Raw genomic sequence first — 18,635 nt, forward strand, 5'->3', positions numbered from 1 at the left:
GGTTATTCGTCCTAAAACAAAATGCAAAGTGTTATGTTATGGCACTAAAGTGACTCTGGCATTAATGCTTTTTACAGTTAATACGCCACCTATATTTCTGTCTCTTCTTCTTTCGGCTGCTCATTTTAGGCGTCACCATAGCGGATCATCTGCCTCCATTTCACCCTATCCCCTTGCATCCTCCTCTGTCACACCAACCCTCTGCACTACATCAAATGAATCTTCTTTCAGGTCTTCCTCCTACCTAGAAGCTCCATCTTCAGCATCTCTTGTCAGTATATCGACTATCCCTCCTCTGCACATGTCATTTCTAGCCATGTCCCTCCTGGTAAATCATTCTCTGTGGAGGTTGGAGTGTATTTGTACTAACACCAGTAGAGGGCGGTAAGCGCCAATCGAAAGGTACTTCCGGAAACAAAGAACGAGCTAGCGTCCAATCAGACAAGATATTACTTTCAAACGATGGTTCCTTCTCCCAGTTACCGAAAACCACAACAAAACGGACCATAGCGCTCGCTTCAGGCGTATACGGGACTTTTCTTTTTGTCGAGCTAGTCGGTTGTTTGTAAGCTCCAGCTATCTGCTGCAGAGCTGTGTTTCATGGGAACTCAAGAGGGAGAGAGAGGTGAGGCAGCCGACGCTCTGGTCCGAGGAAAGCTAACGACACATAACGCTGACTTAGAGCTAATGTTAGCATCCAGGTTAAAGTTGCGGATTCTGACTTGTCATTGAGCCCGGCTGGCACGAGTGGTACAGCTATGTATTTTAGAATGAAAAATGTGGGCTCGCCTTTTAGTGTTTTTTTTTTTTGTTTGTTTGTTTTTTTTATGTTCACGTTCGTGTTAGCTGGCATTAGCGATCTTCGCTAGCTACTTTTGAGTTGACTCAACCGGTAAAGTTGCGTAAAAGGTTTCGAAAAAGATAGCAGAATTTTTAGGCAGTACTTTGAGTTCATTACAAGACAAGAACACGGCTGTTGCTTATTTAAAACTTAATGTGGACCCCCGAAATCAGGAGTTTTAGGCGGCAGCTTTTGTAGGTAGCAGCTGAAGACTCCCCGCCCCCGCCCGCTCTTAGACTGAAGTTTTCCGGGCAGTCATGATTGAATCAAGCTTAACTGGTAATAATCCGATATGTGATCAAAGAACCAGTAGGTGTCATCAAAATGAGTTAAGCAAAGGTTAATTCTACACTTGATGCACGATTATCCTGATTATCCTCCAATCTCATTGCACGTCCTGTATAATGACAATAAAGACATTCTATTCTATTCTATGTCTCCATAATTAAGTGATGACAAAGATGCTGTTTTAATTTCCCTTATACTCTAGGACTATTTAAGAGAAATTCTATTATAAATTCCCGTTTTGCTGTTATATGAATCGACATGACTTCCCTTTTTGTCAACAGATTGGGTTGATGTGGCAAATGATCTTCTCACCAAGTGTCACATAAACCTGAGGCTGAGGAAACTGACTGACTGTAATGCAGATGTTTTCATTTCCTTGTATGAGAACATCCTGGGGGAGAAAGTTCCAGGTAAGAAGAAGTTAACATGTCAACTTGTATATTTTTAAGCCCCCCCAAAAATCTAATATTCTCTGTTTCTGGCTTTGCATATGTTGATGTGCGTATTTTAATTTTATAATAAAAATATAATTCCAATTACAGACACACCAGTGCTATGAGTTAAGGCTGCTTGATTATGGTAAAAATTAAAATATGTAAAATCATCATTTTGGTCAATACTGAGATCACAATTATTTAACCAAGTACTCACAGGCTTTGAAAAAGAATGTGGATTATTTAAAAAAAGAAAATGTATTTTCTTTGAACAAAAAAAAAAAAAAAGTGAACTGGACTATACCTACTACAACATGGTAGTGAGCAAATCTAAATTCTTATGGAGAGGCCAAAGTAAAGAGAAGATGAGATCATTTATTCTAATTATCTTGTTTTAATCAATAGAAGCCAGACTTGTAACTCAAAATTTGATTATTGCACAGCCATACTATGACTTAACAAGCAGTGACATTTTAGTTGAGCAATTGGTTACATGAATGTGCTTTAGTATGTCAGGAATGCTTTCCAAGACCAAACATGCCACTACCAGACTTTAAAGCTCTCTGTTCCCTTCATTGTTGAGTACAGCAAAGAGTTAAAGCTGAGCATGTATGCACGTGTCTTTTGTCTGCATACAGGCTCTGATTAATTATGTGTGCGTTCTTCTTATTTGTTTAGATTATATTGCAGTACCACGCAGTCAAGAGGACAATGTCCACAATGTCCAGTCTGTGATCGATTCTCTATCTTTGGATTACCTGCAGATTAGCCTCTCACATATTACAGGTCAGGAGGAACAAAATTAATTTGTAACAACTCTGAGTCTATAATAATAATGTGCATGTTGGAGAAGAACAACTATGATTCACTCTTTCAGACCTGCAGAACATTAACTTGAATGAACTTGAGATCATAATCATATTACTTTATTTTGCACTGCATGGCATATGTTGGAGAAATAAGACATTTACAGAAAGTTTAATGCTGAGCATGACTTTGTTTTCAGGAGAAAATGTTGTCAGAGGGGATAAAGAATCTATTAAGAACCTATTGGAAATTTTTGATGGCCTCTTGGAATATCTCAGTGAGGAGATAAATGAAGACTCACGGAATGGTGGTAGGACGATGAATTTGTTGCTTTTCCCTCATTAACATATGCACCTTTACTTTGAAAGGCAGTTAAAAGTATCTGTTTCTGAATGTCTTTAGTGTCACAGCTGAGTACTTTAAAAATATAATGTATAAAAGCAGTCCAACTTTTTTGCTGTTTCTCAGACATTTCTAACTGTGATACTTTGAGGTTTATGCTTTGACATTTGATCAGGGAGTTTGTTGCCTTTGTTGGGTCAATTGAGTTTGTTCCTCTTTAAATTTCCATGGAATATGTTGTAATCACTACTTTTGCTTTCTCTGCCTCTACTTCTCTGTAATTTGCGCAATTCTTCTTCTTCTTCTTCTTTTTTTTTTTTCTCTCCCAGAGGAGAAGAATGGCAGTCTCAGTGAGGATGTACCTGGTGACATCAATGAGCCACCAGGTTGTGAAGCCAAAAAGCAGAGGGAGACAAAACTGGAGGTGGCATCCTTGTCATCCAGTGTAGAGTAAGCACAGACATGTTTGGTACACTTTAGAGAAGGCTCAGTAAAAAAGTAAAAGAATATTACTGTATCTGTTTGTATTTTCCACAAACCAAAAACACTGCTGACAGACAGGTTTGAAATTGATGACTCAGACCACTATCATTCAGCTTTAGTGCAGATCCTGCTCTACGTCCTGTTGACACAGCAACCTTCTTGCAGCACTGTAAATATTAAAATGTTAATGACTGTCATTAGTAAAGGAAATATATCAACACATGTTTGAGTAGTAATTTTTTTATGCTGTTTGTAGCATTGCTTTTATTCTCTTCAAAACTATTAATATTGATGTTTTGGAAGCGGTTAATGTAATAAGTAATATGTGGATAATTTAGTATAGTGGTACAGTAACAAATAAAACTACTGAGACGGCCTGTGTGTGTGAGTCATGCTCTACACTAGTTAAATTATTAGTAATTTTTCCAAAGCCTTGGATCTTAAAAACATCCTTAAGTGACATTTTAATATATAAGTTTGATTATTTTTAGACATTTTGTGCTGCAGTTGAATTTAGGAGAAATTTGGCTCTGCAAGTTACCACCTTGCCACTGCACATGTCCTGTGTTGAATACAGAGCATGTTTATCAAAGTCAAACATGCACAGTAATTATAGTGTGAATTTTCTCAATGTTTAGATCTGCCATCCAGTCCAGTAAACAATCCCTCCACTCCTGGAATGGTGAGGAGGTGGGTTCAGCCAGTGAGCTCATTGGACTGGGTGTCTCTGCGCGTACATACATAGACAAAAAAGATGGTAAGGTTTGCTCTGCTCCCTTAGTGACAAGGATTTTTTTTGGCGAAATGCTTTATTTTCTTTATGCATAGAGTAAACATGAGGTTTTCCAGGGTTTTTTTTTTTTTTTTTTTTTTTTGGGTCACATTTTCTGTCTGAAATTCATTCTCTTAGTAGATCTTTTTTTTTTTTTTTTTTTTTTTTTCTTTGTTTGAAATGTATAATATCACATGGACAGCCAGTTTGGTGCTTTTATTGAAGGTGCTGGTCTGTTTGCCCCAGTATACAGCTGTGTTTCAATTCAGAATCAACACTATAGCCGCATTTCCACACAGAACTACTCAGCGTGGGTCGACTCGACTCAACACAACTCTTACAGCTAATGACAGTTTAATATCATCATCATGCATAATTCTCCTGTACAATATTTTAATGGATGAAGGTTATCATTGTTAAGTACAGAACATGTCATAATCGGCTCAGTGTACTTCAGAAGTGCTGCTGTTAGTGGACTTATGGCAACAATTACTGTAATAAAACCATAGTAATACCCTATGTTGCTCCGTGGCCAATCAGTGGCATGCTATTCTTCCGCGTCACATTTTCAGATCACCTTGGATCACTTGGGACTCTGGGTGAGTGAGTACAAAAAAAGTACCAGATACTAATGGAAACACCTTCAAACCGCGGCGAGTCGAGTCGCGCTGAGTAGTTCAGTATGGAAACGCGGCTCAAGTGAGGATGAAAGGGCATCACTTTGTGTACATAAAGCAAAGGAATCTGTCATGAAAGTGTAATCTTGTTTCCCTGTGCTATCATGTATATTTGATTTATTTTTTATTATCAAAGACTTATAAAAGACTTTAACATCTTTATCTGTAACAAATCTGTTTTTCTTTTCTTTTTTTTTCTTTTAATGCAAGGACTGGCTGTCCCTCCCCAAACCTCAGATGCAGTCACCACCTCTGCCAGATGTGCTGTGGACAATGAGGAAGCACCACAGACTGAACTGATACACTCTGCCATCGCACTACAGCCACCAAACCAGTCCAACACTCCCCACAGTCCCATGATAGGCCCTATCTCAGCCGGCCAACTCCCCGCAGCTGCTGGTGTCAAAGAGCAGCACACAGAGGAGGAAGCCAGCCTCATCACTACAGAGGTATCGTTTATATAAAGTGATAAGGTTTAAGTGTTGTGTGTGTTCTACCTGATATGATCTGCAGTTTAAAATAATATTCAAACTTTATCTTTAAGTTTTACAAGAAGTGTGATCAGTGATATGTTAATATTTGACACTTTCCCTGTCATAAACACACTTTAGTGATTCCAAAGCAAATACAGGAAGGATGAGCTTATGCTGACTCAGATGCTGACTTTTTTGAAACAACATGAAGTTACTTCCCTAACGCACTTCATTTTGATCTCCACGTTCAGCAACATTCGGTTGCTGAACCTCTAAATGTATAGTATGTGATATTTGCCTTTTGAATGTCTGTTGATTGTTCTTGTGTAACTAAAAATAAAAGTGTGGGTACATCCAAAAGTCTGCAGGCCATGGAAACACTTTAAGTTATCACAATATCTGTTGAAAGATTAGCATTTTTCCTACATTTGCATCCAGTCATCACTTCGTATGAACTATAAAACTATCTATGTTTACAGGTCCTGTCATGAGTCTGACCTGGTGTTCTTTGACATGTGGTCTGCTCCTATAGCATAAAGTACATGACAACAAGCACCAGTTTCATTTTCCCCATTTTTAACATTTTTTTTTTTTTTATTTCAGTAACTTTTTGTACTTTCAGTCAACATATTATGTTCTAAAAAGTCTTCTCAAGTTTCTAGTCAATTTACAGAGTTCACATTTGAAAGCTGCAGATTGTTTAGCACTAAATCTAAACCTCTGTAATAAATGTTAATAACTTCTGCTCAGCTTTGCCTAAAACTTGACTCTTTCTCCTCTCAATATTTCACAGACCTCTAAAGTAGTAACTGAAACTAATGGACTGCAGTCTTCTACCCATTGCCAGTCACCTGGTGAGTCAAACCACATGTCTTATCACAGTCAATAAAACACAGTTTCAACTGGTTAAAGTGTTAGATTGGAATGCCTGCTGCATTAAGAAGGCCTGCTTGAACTGAATGAAAACATGATTGGAAATGAAGTGAAGTGTCACATAGTTTTTGACATCATGTCTTGTCTGATTTCCAGCTGTGAGTGAGAAGTCTTTAATCAGCCGGCAAAGAGCTGGGACAGAAGTGGAGGGGGAGACACTAGAGGTGAGAGAGCAACCAGTGCACTTTCACTTGTACCAATTTTAACAGTTCATCTAAAGGATAAATTTTAAATCTGTATGCTGGATGCTCTGTTTAAAAAAAATAGTGGCACTGTTTAACTGGTACGTACAGTAATGCTCAGATACGGTAATGAAGTAAAAATTAATGCATTTTCTTTATTTTCTTAGCCAACTAATGGAGGTCCCAGGAGGGTTTTATTCCGAACCCAGCCGGATGTGCTCTTCCTCACCCTGCAGGATGGAATGACACCAACCACGCCTTCTCCACCAGACACTGAAGAGGAAGAGGAAAATGAAGAGGAGCTGAGTTACACACAAAGATTAAAGGACAGAAGGATAGGTTACAGAGAAAGAACTGCCCTTAGGTAAGACTTTATGATTCACCTTGAGAGCTAAAGAGAATAGAAGAAAGCTATGAGGAAAAATAATAGAATATAATCACAGACTAAATTTAAAAAAATTTTTTTTTTATGTGAAGGCAGTGTAGTCAATTTATTTTTCTTTTGATTCCCTAACTATTTCTGCATTATGTTCTCTATTATTGGCCTTCCCAAGCAGTAGCAGAGCACAGCAGGAAGATTTTGAAGAGCCTCTGTCTTATCATCGAAAAAGGAACAAGCAGGCAGAACAAGAGTTGCATGAAATATCCGAAAACCTGTCCTATCGACTAGAGGAACTTGATCAGGTATGCTTGCATTTAGTTGAACAAAGCGGTCAGTGAGCTCACAACAAAAGGATCATTGTCAGTCTTGTCACTATTATGGAGTGGTTCCTGGCTACATTATTTTAAGTCTTTGTTAATTGCAGCACTTATGTATTTGTGCAATATCCCTTGAGCTTGCGTGACTGTGTGTCTTGTGCAATTCATGTAGATGCTTAAACGAGTTCTGGGCGAAACTGGAGAGTCCAGTGAGGTCAGAGAGGAGGACAAGCAGTCGCACCACAGCGATAGCATCATGGAGTGTCGCAGGACTTCCAGACAGCACACAGGTATGCACATATTTTGGCTAAAAGAAAAAAATTCTATTAGAAAGCACAGACTTTGTCCTTCACATTTTCACAGCAAACTTCAAACAACTTTTAATGTTCATTTTTACTTTTATTTTTGTGAAAGAGTCTTAGAAGATACACGTTATCTTAACCATTTTGGATCTCATGCAAATTAATAAAATAAGTCAAATATAACATTTTATGGTTTCAGGAGCAGCTGATCCTGAATCTACCCACCGGACACGCTCCTTATCCCCCTCCCCTCCTCGAGTCCGTCGCCCCCTGCAGGGACAGCTGGAGGATGCCATGGCACAGGCCCTCAGCTTGGATGATGGGAGACAGTCCAACCTCACAGTGTCTGATCGGTCAAAGCAAGAAGAGCCTCACCACAGACCGTCTCACAGAAAACATAGAAAGGTATTAATAGTACTGTGATCAAAAAAGTTGGCATTCAGTTGTCTTTAAAAATGAATGCAGTTGACAATTTTTAAAAAAGGAGGGAAATTTTTTTTTACTGTCTTTCCAGCTTACATTTAAAACTGAACCTATTTATATCTTAAACCATACACTGCCCTGAAAATTATGAGCTGAAGATCTGAGGTAAAATTATGCTAACAGAGCTCCAGACCACCATTCTCACTGGTAGAAGAACGTGCCATTAATCAGACCTGCCTGCTGTCTGCATACCTTAGTTTATTGTATGGACATAAAGTATTTTAATCTGAACATAAAGTTTTGTTGCCATTAGAAGTGTCTGAAAAAAATTTGATATTTCAATCTATTTTCCATAACCAAAAAAAAACTGTCATCTGATGAAAGACAAATATAGCAGCATGCATGTTTTTAATGCACTGAAACATAGTTGGGAGTATATTGGGTCAAGCCCTTGTAGACTATTGTCTTCTTCTTTTCTTACCCTTGTGCAAATGTAAAGATGTCATGCACAAACATGAGCAATCTTTGAAACAAGGAAAAGGTGCATGCACAAATGGTGAATCTGCTTGATTATTTTCATGTGCTTTGAAAATTAAATGATTCTCTCTCTCTTTCAGTATCTCGAGAGTAAAGCCTACGAGGAGGAGTTGAAAAGATATGAAGAAAAAGAACGTGAAGAACTAGATAAGGCACGTGTCAAAGCTCAGGAAGCTGTAAGTTATGAATCTAATCTCTTGTACAGTGTGAGTGCAGTAAGGACAGTTCCCTGCCAACTTAAAGGTCAGAATATAAAACTATCGGTATAACCTGATACCACTTACATTAAGTATCTGGTGAACAAACGTAAACCATACCATGGGTCCCGACCTATTTGTTTTTCTTCAAATCTGATAGCAGCATATCGGGGAATTGAGTGTTTGTTTGAATGGAGTTGACATGGGTAAAGACCTTATTTATTTATTTATTTATTTATTTATTCATTATTTTTTTTCTGGAAAAGTTATGGAATTTACCATTTGTATCCAGCCATAAGAAAATTTGGGAAAACTAAATTTCACAAAGATTGACAAATAAATAAAATAATGGTATATGAATGTTTTAAAAATGTTTATACCCTTGATATAACATAAGTAGAAAAAAACTGTAATAAAAAGCCTATTAGTTCAGAGAGAATACAAAATTTGAATGTAATTTAACAGGAGAAATCTGCTGACTGGGGTACAGTAAAAACTTTGGGATGCAACCCGGGAACATTTTTTAAAAAAGTATAGGAAATAATTTAACTACAAAAATTTAAACTGCCTCTCATTTTAGATGTGTTAAGACTTTTCTAAACGTAAACACCAAAACAGTCCAAATATTTTACTTTTAATAGTAAAAGTTGTGAGTGTAGAGGCATTTGTTCCAGTTTGCTAAACCAGGACTCTGTGTGTACAGGAGCGAGAGTACAGAGAGGCCCTACTAAAGGATATTTCACCAGCACCCAGAGCGTCACCGGCTAAATCGAAAGCTCGGCATAAATCACAACGTAACACACAGACCACACCAAGACAGAGACGGTTGGAGGCCCCTGGGAAAGCTCCGTCGAGTAAGTTTAGACTTGTATTTTAATCACATGGACCCTAACTTTTATGATAAATAAAGTAAATCTTATTTTTTAAGGCAGTTCATGTGTTTTAAACATGACTCGGAGTGATGTACATACGTTGCACTGCAGAAACATGTTTCTCTAAACATGGAAATTACAGTTAATATTAAAAGTGAGTTTCCTCCACACAGTGGCACAGTGATATTTTCAAGCAGAATTTCTCATGACTAGTGAACAAAACTGTGCTTATCTGCTAACTTCATACTTTGTTCTTTAAATATTAATTATGGATGAAACTACAGCTCTGCAGTGGAGTTACAGAAAAAAACAACAATCCACCTTAAGACATTTAAAACCAGGACATGTTCGGATTCATGTATGTTGTGACCTCTCCTCAGGTGAGGCTGAGGGTTCAGAAACTCCTGTTCCGTTAGGCTGTGATGACTCTGCTTTAGTGTTAACCTCGCCCTTTGCTGGCAGTTTCCTCTTGGACAGTGTTTGTGTCTTATAAATGTTCATTGTTCTGGCTTCGGGCTGGCTGGCCCACTTGCGCTGATAATCACAGAAGTAACAGCTCTGGTAGACTATGAGGTAAGGACCGCGAGTGTGTTTGCTGCAGCGGCACTTTTTGTTGCACACTGGGCAGGTCCTCATCAGCTGCAGAATAGCCTCTTCGTCAACAATGTACTGTGGAGTTGTTCTGAAATATATCAGAAAATAATCGCTGTGAAACAATGACACCTATTGTGTGAAGCATGGCTACAGATAATGGCATACAAGAGATCTCACTCAGAGTACCTCAGTATAACTGAATGATGTATAACAAAGCTTAAAAAGAATGCTCTACTTTCTCTACTTGAACTTAAATCTTTATTTGGAAAATTGAAGAATGTGATCAGTTAATTGCTGACTTACTTCTCAGTGGTCGAGGCGCACTTCTCTGGCAGATTTACTTGAAGGCCTGTAAATTAATGTCAGAATGTTAATTAAACTGATGTTCTAGTCAAAAGTTTGAATACTTAACAATTTAAGAAGGGACTATTTTGAAACAAATGTAGATTCTAAAGTAAAGGAAAATTGTGTTGTTCTTACTGCTTCTATAACTTTACAACCTATAGGAGGTACGGGCCATTTGGCGTATAGATTTTAGATTGAGTTAACATATTAAACTAAACTCATAAAGGTATTTTGGTGAAGGGTCTATATTCAAACCATTTGGGAGTCCTGAAGCAATGATTCTCTTTTGATGACTCATCTTGCTTGTTTCCATTTGTCAAAGTATTACTATCTGATGCTGAGAATGATGATCAAGAGGGTAGCCTGAAACATTTGTGGACCTGAACATTCACCACAAGGCACTGCTGCCAGAGTGTCAGTGTTTACCAATAAATAGACACAGACAATTCCCTTGTTCAACTTTTAATAAGAAATGCATCTGTATCTTCCACAAGGGTAAGATCCAAATTATTTAATTTTGTAATTATTTGTATGGCATCAATCTTCAGCAACCAGTTCTTACACATGACCATTACAAAGGTTTGGTTATGTAAATCACTAACAGTGTTAGTATTTAAATGCACATGCACAGATAATCCAAATCAGATAGTAGAGATCATTCACTGACTCACCTGTGCTTCTGAACTGACCTGACGGTTGGTCCATTACTGGCATCTGCTTGCAACTGTAACAATAATGAAATAAAAATATATTTGTCAGATTTGCTGTGGTTGAACAGTCCAAAAAATGTTTTGTTTTGTTTTTTCTTGGCCTCACTAGAAAAAGTGATGAGGTCAAGGAAAAATATTAAATAATTTATAATAATTTAGGAATAAAAGAACTGCGATGCTCAGGTATTCTGACTGCACTCAACACGGCAATCTGCACCCCTTCTAAATGGGGAGCTAGAGTTTAGTTTTATGTGATATTCATCTTACATCAGGGCTCTTCAACTCCAGGCCTCAAGAGCCCCTGTTCTGCAGGATTTAGATGTGTCCCTGATCCAACACATTTGAATCAAATGGCTGAATTACCTCCTCAGTATGCAGTCAAGTTCTCCAGAGTCCTGCTAATGACTTCTATATTTGACTCAGGTGTGTTGAAGCAGAGACACATCTAAAACCTGCAGGACAGGGGCTCTCAAGGCCTGGAGTTGAAGAGCCCTGTCTTACACTTTTGTATGCTCCTTTTACCCTTAAAACTGCTGTTATCTGAGTTGTTGTTTCATCTAGTAACTGGGTTTCAGTGTGCATGCATCCATCAACATTTTTTCAAAAACACTGAGAATCATAAGCTGCATTTCCTTTTATTTGTTGTATTGCCTATCTTGTGACTTTGTGGTGGTTGCAGTTTCCACCCCTTGGGCTTGTAGGTGGCAGATGTTGACATGTAAACCTGCAGGACTCATGGTGACTGTCTCTGTTGACAATACTGAAAACTGAGGGACAGAAAAGATGAGGGATACTGTCTCAGTATACAGGACAAGTAATGACACTGCTTGTGCAGACTAGGGATGTGCGATATATATCATCTACGATAATATTGTAATTGCTGTTAACGATGTGCGAGCTGACATTATGGAGTATGCTAATGACTGGGGAAAAAAACAACAATCAAAACCCTCGGCTCCACGCGTTCACTACTTTATGCTTTAGTATAGGCTGCTGCACGTGCTGCACGTCTTCTGTATTGAGCAACTGCTTTTGAAAAACTCACTTAAGTTTTTCTGTTTACTGTTGTCGAGAGATTTTAATCTCATTGTGTTTTTCCTGGTTAAATAAAATAAAAATATAAGTTAATGTGTCAAAAACACTGATATAAGTCTTATTTTTTACTAGCTTGCACTTCTTTTACGAACACATTTTTAAATAATGCAAAATATTGTTTATTGTTATCGCAAAAATTACAGAAAATATCAAGATATTATTTTTTGTCAATATTGCACATCCCTAGTCCAGACCCACATAAAAAGCCACGCCTGGTCCCCCTACTTTAATGTCCGTGGGCCGCTTCCCTATTGAGTTGATGTTTGGGTTATAAACAACAACAATAAATTATAATTCAATTAGACACTCGCAGTTTTCGTTAATCTGCTCTGAAATTGATATAACTTGTAAAATCAGCTTATTCTTTTACTGTGTGTGCCATTCGAAAGCCGCTTTTCCACCGTCAGGGTTCCGGTTCCGGTATTTGAACCGTTCAGCGGTTATTCCATCGTGAACGCACTCGGTGCTCGGCCGAAAAACGGGTTCAACTCCGGCCCCGCAAGCTAGCTGGTCTCGAACCAAGAACGCGTGACTCTGCCATCTCAACATCAAGTTTTCTACCAGATTACATGTGTATTACATGAGAAAAGCAAAGCGATTTTCACGGCTGTGAATTAGGTTGGGCCCTAAGGCTGAACTTGCTGCTTTGTATCAGTTCATTGTCACAGATAAAAGGATACAAAGTGTGTACTTGTCGTCTTGCTCTAATCGCTGTCTGTGTTTACCTCTGTGCTGCACACAGATGCTGCAGTAGTTTGCTTTGTACCGTAAAACGTATTTGCAGCACAAGAAAGGGGAGCGTGTTCTCCCACGTTTGCGCTCTTCAGCTTCCGTGTCCAGACGAGGACCCGCCCACACTCATACGTAAAGGAGCAGTTCATAGAAGCGCGGTGAAAACGCAGGCCCGTTCTTAAGCGTTTCGCCGGTTCATTGAAACTGGCACGAGCACCGGCATCTCGGCGGTGGAAAAGAAGCATCAGGGATTTTTACCGGTTCCCGTTAGAGCCTCTGGCAGGGCGTCAGACAGGTGCTGCCTTCGTGGTGAATCAGGTCATCGGGTGAAAAATGGCCGCTGCAGACCAAAATAAAAGGATGACGGAAGGTTCCGGTTAAGGTGTTGGAGGCTGCGTAACTTGCGTCGCACCGAGTCATTCAAGAATATCCTGTGAAAACTGACCGCAGACCAGGTTTTCCATTTGTTGTTGCAGTTGGGAAATTAACACAGTCAACTTTTATGTTACTGCCCATCATCTACCAATAGTGACATTCCTACTACTGCTGTTTACCAGTGACGGGGGACGCCATTAATGTTTACATCCTGCTTGGAGCACGTTGTCACGTGTCACACCGGTCGGTGTAGATAGGCAGAAAAAAAAATAGTTCTTACAAGAAATGAAGGTTTTGTTTTATTTTTTAAGTTAAAGGGTCTTGATTTCCAGAAGGCATTGGCAATAAATTTTATAAGTATATCTCTTTTTTTTTTTAATCTTTTTAGATAAATGTCGTCTAGTTCCATCATATCCAAGAGATGGCAAAAAGGTCTAGAGCAATAACTCTAAACCTGCAAAAAACCCCAAAACAAACAAAAAAACTCCACACACACACCAGATCCATACTGATGGATAAATTGGACAAGACAAACATTTTTATCACCTTTATAATTAGAGGGACACACTTTAAATAATAGTGGAACAGTTATTTTAACTATTCCTCCACAACATACACACTTTTTTTTTTAAACTACCTCTCAGCATTAGCAACATATTCCACACAAACACACACTTTACCCCACATTTAGTTTATTGGGATCTAGTCACCGTAATTGTACACACAAAGAAACGGTGGCCTTTGTAGGTCAACATATGTTTAAGCATTTAGAAAATTTAAAAAGGTGAGATTGTTTCATGAGTTTCTAAGCAGCCACTACAGGAAGAGACAGTAGCAGGTCCACAGGAAAGTGGAGTTTAAATCTCACTCAGCTCCACTAAGGATTCCCTGCAACACTAAACCACCACAAGAGTGCTAACACGTGTATTTGATTTGCAGTGTGGTCTCAGAGCATCATGCTTACACAGGTGGGAAAAAAACAGTGTCTGTTGATGCCAGTTTCTTAATTGATCAGTTGCTTTTATAAATGAGAGACACATGTTGAATGTAGCCTTGCATAGTAGTATACAGTTTGCTGCTTACAAAAATAACAAATAAAAAAAAATTAAATGTCATTAAAACAATACAAAAACAAGATACAGAGTAATAAATGTTATTAATTACATTTTCTGCTATGTGCTCCCTGTCTCTCCAGTGACAATAATGGAAAATGAGCTTCTCCCAGTGCTCCGGGACGAGTTGCCTCACCTTCACATCTCACCTCACACTCTGGGTCTAATGTGGGAGCAGCAAATGCAGCAGGTGGACAGACTCCACGCAATGTCTTCCAATCAGAGTCGGCATTACAGCAAACTCTCCAGAGAGGTAAGACAGTGGCCATTTCATGTGTCTGGCCCCCTTTGGCCTGCACAACATTGTCAGATTAATGGCCTCATTAATAAATATATAATTAAACTTCCAGGTGGAAGAGGCCCAGAGGAAACACGACCTGTTGGTTGAGCTTGTTCGTAAAAAACAGGACCACAGCAGGCGCCTGGTGAGCATCAACATATCAGTTACAATACTATCCTCTACTATCCCTTTTCCACTGACGCAGGTTCCGTAACTAGACCTGGTCTCCCACATTTCTGCCAAATATGGACTAATGCAGGTTCCAAAAACCTGAAAATTGCCTGCTGGCAACACATCTTAACACACTTCTTAAACCTGTCAAAATGTCATCTAATTCTCAAAAGGCACCAAAGCAGAACTGGCTCTCCACCAGTGCCCTGCTGCTGGATAAGAGGTATAGGGCACAGACTCTACCAGCCTGTGCTGCACAGTATCTCTCTGACTGAGCTGTTGATTCTTTAGAGAGACTTCAAAGAGCGAATCCAGCAACAGAAGTCGACCCAGAACAGACTGAGGGAGCAGAGGCAGCAGATAGCTCGCGCCAAGAAGTACCACGACGATTACCATGTTCAGCACCGAGCCCGCCTGATGAGAGCTCGCACCAAGGAGGAGAGGGTGGGTAGTGACAGTTATTCATTACAGTCCTAGGACTAAAGCTACAAGTAATTATTTACTTCATTTACTCTTCATTTTAAATGTATGACATATATATGACGTTAACAAACTTGTTGAGATTGTAACAAAGATTTTATTTCTGTGAAAATAGAAATGTATTTAACAATCTCAGCTGAGAAGCTAAAACAGTAAATGTTTGAAATATTTGACGGCTTCTGCTGACTACAGGGACGTGAATATTGTACCCTCATCCATGTCCTCCGTGCACAGCCTTGATTGCTAAAGTTAGGAACATGTAGATTTGTTTGTTTTCACTACCAACAGATATTTAGAGCTACTGGGCTTCTGTACTCTATTTATTATCAAAATAGACTACTTTTAATTTGATTCACTTCAGTAAAGACAGATGGGACTCAAAGTGGAGTCTAATTTATACTTAATAGACTGTCAAACATTTTCAGCAACCAGATGTTGCTCAAAAATGGCTCTGCTGATGGTAAAGGTTGGAATAATATTTAAAGAATATGTGATTATTTGGCATGTTTGGGTGATGTAATGCTACTTAATGTAATTATGTGTATTTGCAGATGTTTCGGCAGCTGTTCGAGGAGGGTTTGGAGATGCAGAAGAATCGGTTGAGAGAGCAGAGAGCCTTCGCCAGGGAACAGCGACTGGAACAGCAGAGGCGACAGCAGGATCAGATAAAGTCCATGGAGAACTACTACAAAGACCAGGTAAGACACACATACCACTTTCTGCTGTGTTAAAATGGAGGTAACGACAGGTGTAGTTTGACATGCTCTCTCTCTCTTTCAGTTTTCACTCCTAGCTGAAAAACTTGCACAAGAGCGACAGGACATCCAGGTTCGGAAAAAAGCCCAAGAAAAGGTAAATGTTATTCTTATTACTGCTGCTTATGGTTAATTTAAATATTTTTTAAAAGTAGAAAAATTTAATATTCAAATTGCACCAGATGTGTCCATCCATCCATCCTCTTCCTCTTATCCTGTTCAGGGTCAGCCTATCCCAGCTGTCATAGGGCGAGAGGCAGGGTACACCCTGTACAGGTCGCCAGCCTGTCACAGGGCTAACACAAAGAGACAGACAACCATTCACACCTATGGGCAATTTAGAGGGACCAATTAACCTAACCCCAGTAACTGCACATCTTTGGACTTTGGGAGGAAACCGGAGTACCCGGAGAAAACCCACTCAGACACGGGGAGAACATGCAAACTCCACACAGAGAGGCCTGGGCCAAGGTGGATTCAAATGCAGACCTAGATGTCATCCTAGCTGTGAGGCAGCAGTGCTAACCACCATGTGTTTAGTTTTTACAAATTAATGTAATTTGTCATGTAGTCCAGCAGAGGGCACTCTTTAAACTCACCTGCATGCTCTGTAGGCAGAGCATCTCATAGTGCAGTAGTCACACAGCAATCTAAACTTACGAATGGCAAATTTACAAGCTGATGCAGACTGTTTCAAGTTTTTTAAAAGCCATCTCATTCTGTTTGCCAGCAGCAGCATCAACTATATGACTTTTTTTTTTTCTCTCTCTTTTCTGTTTTTGGACAGCCTATTCTCACAACCTCAGCAGGCCTTTTGCCAACTCAAAAAAAGCCCATCACAGACAAGTTAGCAAGATACATACTGAAGGATATGTGGCTCTTTGGAATTATTTTGGTGTGAGGTTTTCAGGATGAGGATAGAACTGGAGCCCTGGTGTAAAATTCCAGAGTGGACCTGAATCTCAAGACATATAGTCTGCTTCAAACTTCAGACTTTCTGAATGCTGACAGATGGGGACTGCTGAGTGGGGGGTTTTATGTGATGATTACAGTTAACAGAACACCCATCCATGCGATTTATTAGATTGAATTGGTTCTATGAATTCAGCCAAACTGGAGGGGTTTTTTTTTTTACCTTGAACAAGTGAAAACCTTTTTGTGAATTCATAGCTTTTCTTGTGCATATCAAAACTAAATATGACACTGAATTTGCGGTCCAGAATACTCTTTGAAAAGCTTGTAAACCACAGTGCTTTGCTGTTGTACTGCAGTCATGAAAACCACAGACAGATGACATGTACATAGTTTATAGACCAGAAAACACAAATAATCATTTAAGAAACTTAAACATTTACAATTCCCTTTTTTCCCAGGCTCTGCTGAAGATGAAGCGAGAGCTGCGTTCCAGGATGGAGCGTGAAATCGGTGAACTGCAGCAGATCATCATCCAGAACAATGAGGACGACTACTTCCAGGAGCTGGAGATCCAGAGGCTGCGTAATCGGGTTCGGATGGCTTCCTTCCAGTACAACACTAGCTATCTGCACTGACTGAGGAAGACTCCGGTTTAAGTGCCACGTGGTGCTGGTTTGTATCAAAGGATAATGCTACAAGAGACTTCCTGCTGTTTGCAACAATGGTACGAGAACCTGATGCATGAACAGTACGATCTCCTCAAGTATCCTCCTTCAGAGATTTGCACAGGAAAAGGAAACTCACTTTGCAAGAACTTGTACAAGTACTGATTATAGATTACTGATGAACTGAACACACTCTGACTAAATGTAGCTATTGGCTAGTTTGGCTAGCTCTTCCTCTCACCTCAGCTGCTGATCTTAAGACACCTTGGACCAAGTCCCCTTCCTCTGTGGGTTTTTAATACTTGATAACTAAGAATGTTTTAACTCCTTCACTGTGCAGTCTTTGTGTTGTTAATGTAGCAAAAAAAAAAACTAGCAAAATGTTCTTCCTCTTGCCAAATAAGGACCACAGATGCAAAGTTAAGTATGAATGTCACAAGACTTAACATTTTACCTTTTATGTGCGAGGTCTTCCTTAATATTTTAACCATGCCAGTGGATTATTTATTTTTTAACTTTAATGTTCAGTTTTTAAATTAACCTGATTTACTTTCTAATCACCAGGGTGACGATAATCAGTCTTTGACGCCTTCTTTTCCTCAGCACCATTGTGATTGTTTTTTTGTTTTGTTTTTTTAACCTCAGCTGAATTTGAGCGCTTTGGACTGGTGCACAAAGGTTTCTCCCAACACTGTCTACTGACATTGTGCATTGTATCTATAAGCACACAAGTTGGCTGTCAACACGTATTAAATGTGTGAGCTCACCCTTTTTCTTGACTAAGATGTTGATGCCTAATGTACTTGACCAAATGATCAGAAATTGTACCTCATGAATATAACATGAAGGACAAAAGCTTCACTTTTAAATCTGAGGTAAAACTGACCATAATTATCAATAAAAATCTTATAACTATATAGCTTTACCTTACATTACAAATCTAAAGCAGGTAAGGGTCTGCTGTGGCTCAGGAGGCAGACTAAGTCACCTAGTAATTTGAAACCTCTGGACTTGGAAAATAATGCCAGCATGGAAATGGGAAACACTGCAATTCCTACTCCCATTGGCTGGTTACAAAAGGGAGGCAATCCCCATGTTTACGATATCCAACATTACAGCATTAAAAATCATGTTTACAGTCTGG

The 18,635-nt window shown here is 39.2% G+C and overlaps 1 protein-coding gene across 4 annotated transcripts; it reads left to right on the forward strand.

Annotated features, from left to right (window-relative positions):
* The first annotated feature begins 448 nt into the window (after window positions 1–448).
* LOC115781638 (centrosomal protein of 95 kDa) lies at window positions 449–18,262 on the forward strand. 4 transcript variants are annotated; one of them, XM_030731412.1, is made up of 21 exons: window positions 449–625; window positions 1,411–1,539; window positions 2,242–2,349; window positions 2,570–2,680; window positions 3,042–3,162; window positions 3,834–3,952; window positions 4,855–5,093; window positions 5,911–5,971; window positions 6,147–6,214; window positions 6,400–6,596; window positions 6,787–6,916; window positions 7,104–7,221; window positions 7,433–7,638; window positions 8,274–8,369; window positions 9,094–9,244; window positions 14,309–14,478; window positions 14,576–14,650; window positions 14,968–15,120; window positions 15,708–15,854; window positions 15,937–16,008; window positions 17,285–18,262. In XM_030731412.1, exons 1-21 carry the CDS (start codon window positions 601–603, stop codon window positions 17,459–17,461), a joined length of 2,673 nt encoding a protein of 890 aa, XP_030587272.1. In that variant the 5' UTR covers window positions 449–600; the 3' UTR covers window positions 17,462–18,262. The 4 variants fall into 4 exon arrangements, with proteins under 4 accessions (XP_030587272.1, XP_030587298.1, XP_030587281.1 ...); XM_030731438.1 differs by having other exon boundaries at window positions 8,274–8,345; XM_030731421.1 differs by having other exon boundaries at window positions 6,790–6,916.
* The last annotated feature ends 373 nt before the right edge of the window (window positions 18,263–18,635 follow it).

Source organism: Archocentrus centrarchus, chromosome 1 (assembly GCF_007364275.1).
Source record: "Archocentrus centrarchus isolate MPI-CPG fArcCen1 chromosome 1, fArcCen1, whole genome shotgun sequence".
Lineage (NCBI taxonomy): Eukaryota > Metazoa > Chordata > Actinopteri > Cichliformes > Cichlidae > Archocentrus > Archocentrus centrarchus.

Bases quoted from the DNA above. Each gene is read 5' to 3' on its own strand.
- LOC115781638 (XM_030731412.1), top strand. From the start codon at position 601: ATGGGAACTCAAGAGGGAGAGAGAG. The intron at 3,953-4,854 runs GTAAGGTTTGCT...TTTTAATGCAAG, and splicing joins ATACATAGACAAAAAAGATG to GACTGGCTGTCCCTCCCCAA. The intron at 14,651-14,967 runs GTGAGCATCAAC...TTGATTCTTTAG, and splicing joins AGGACCACAGCAGGCGCCTG to AGAGACTTCAAAGAGCGAAT.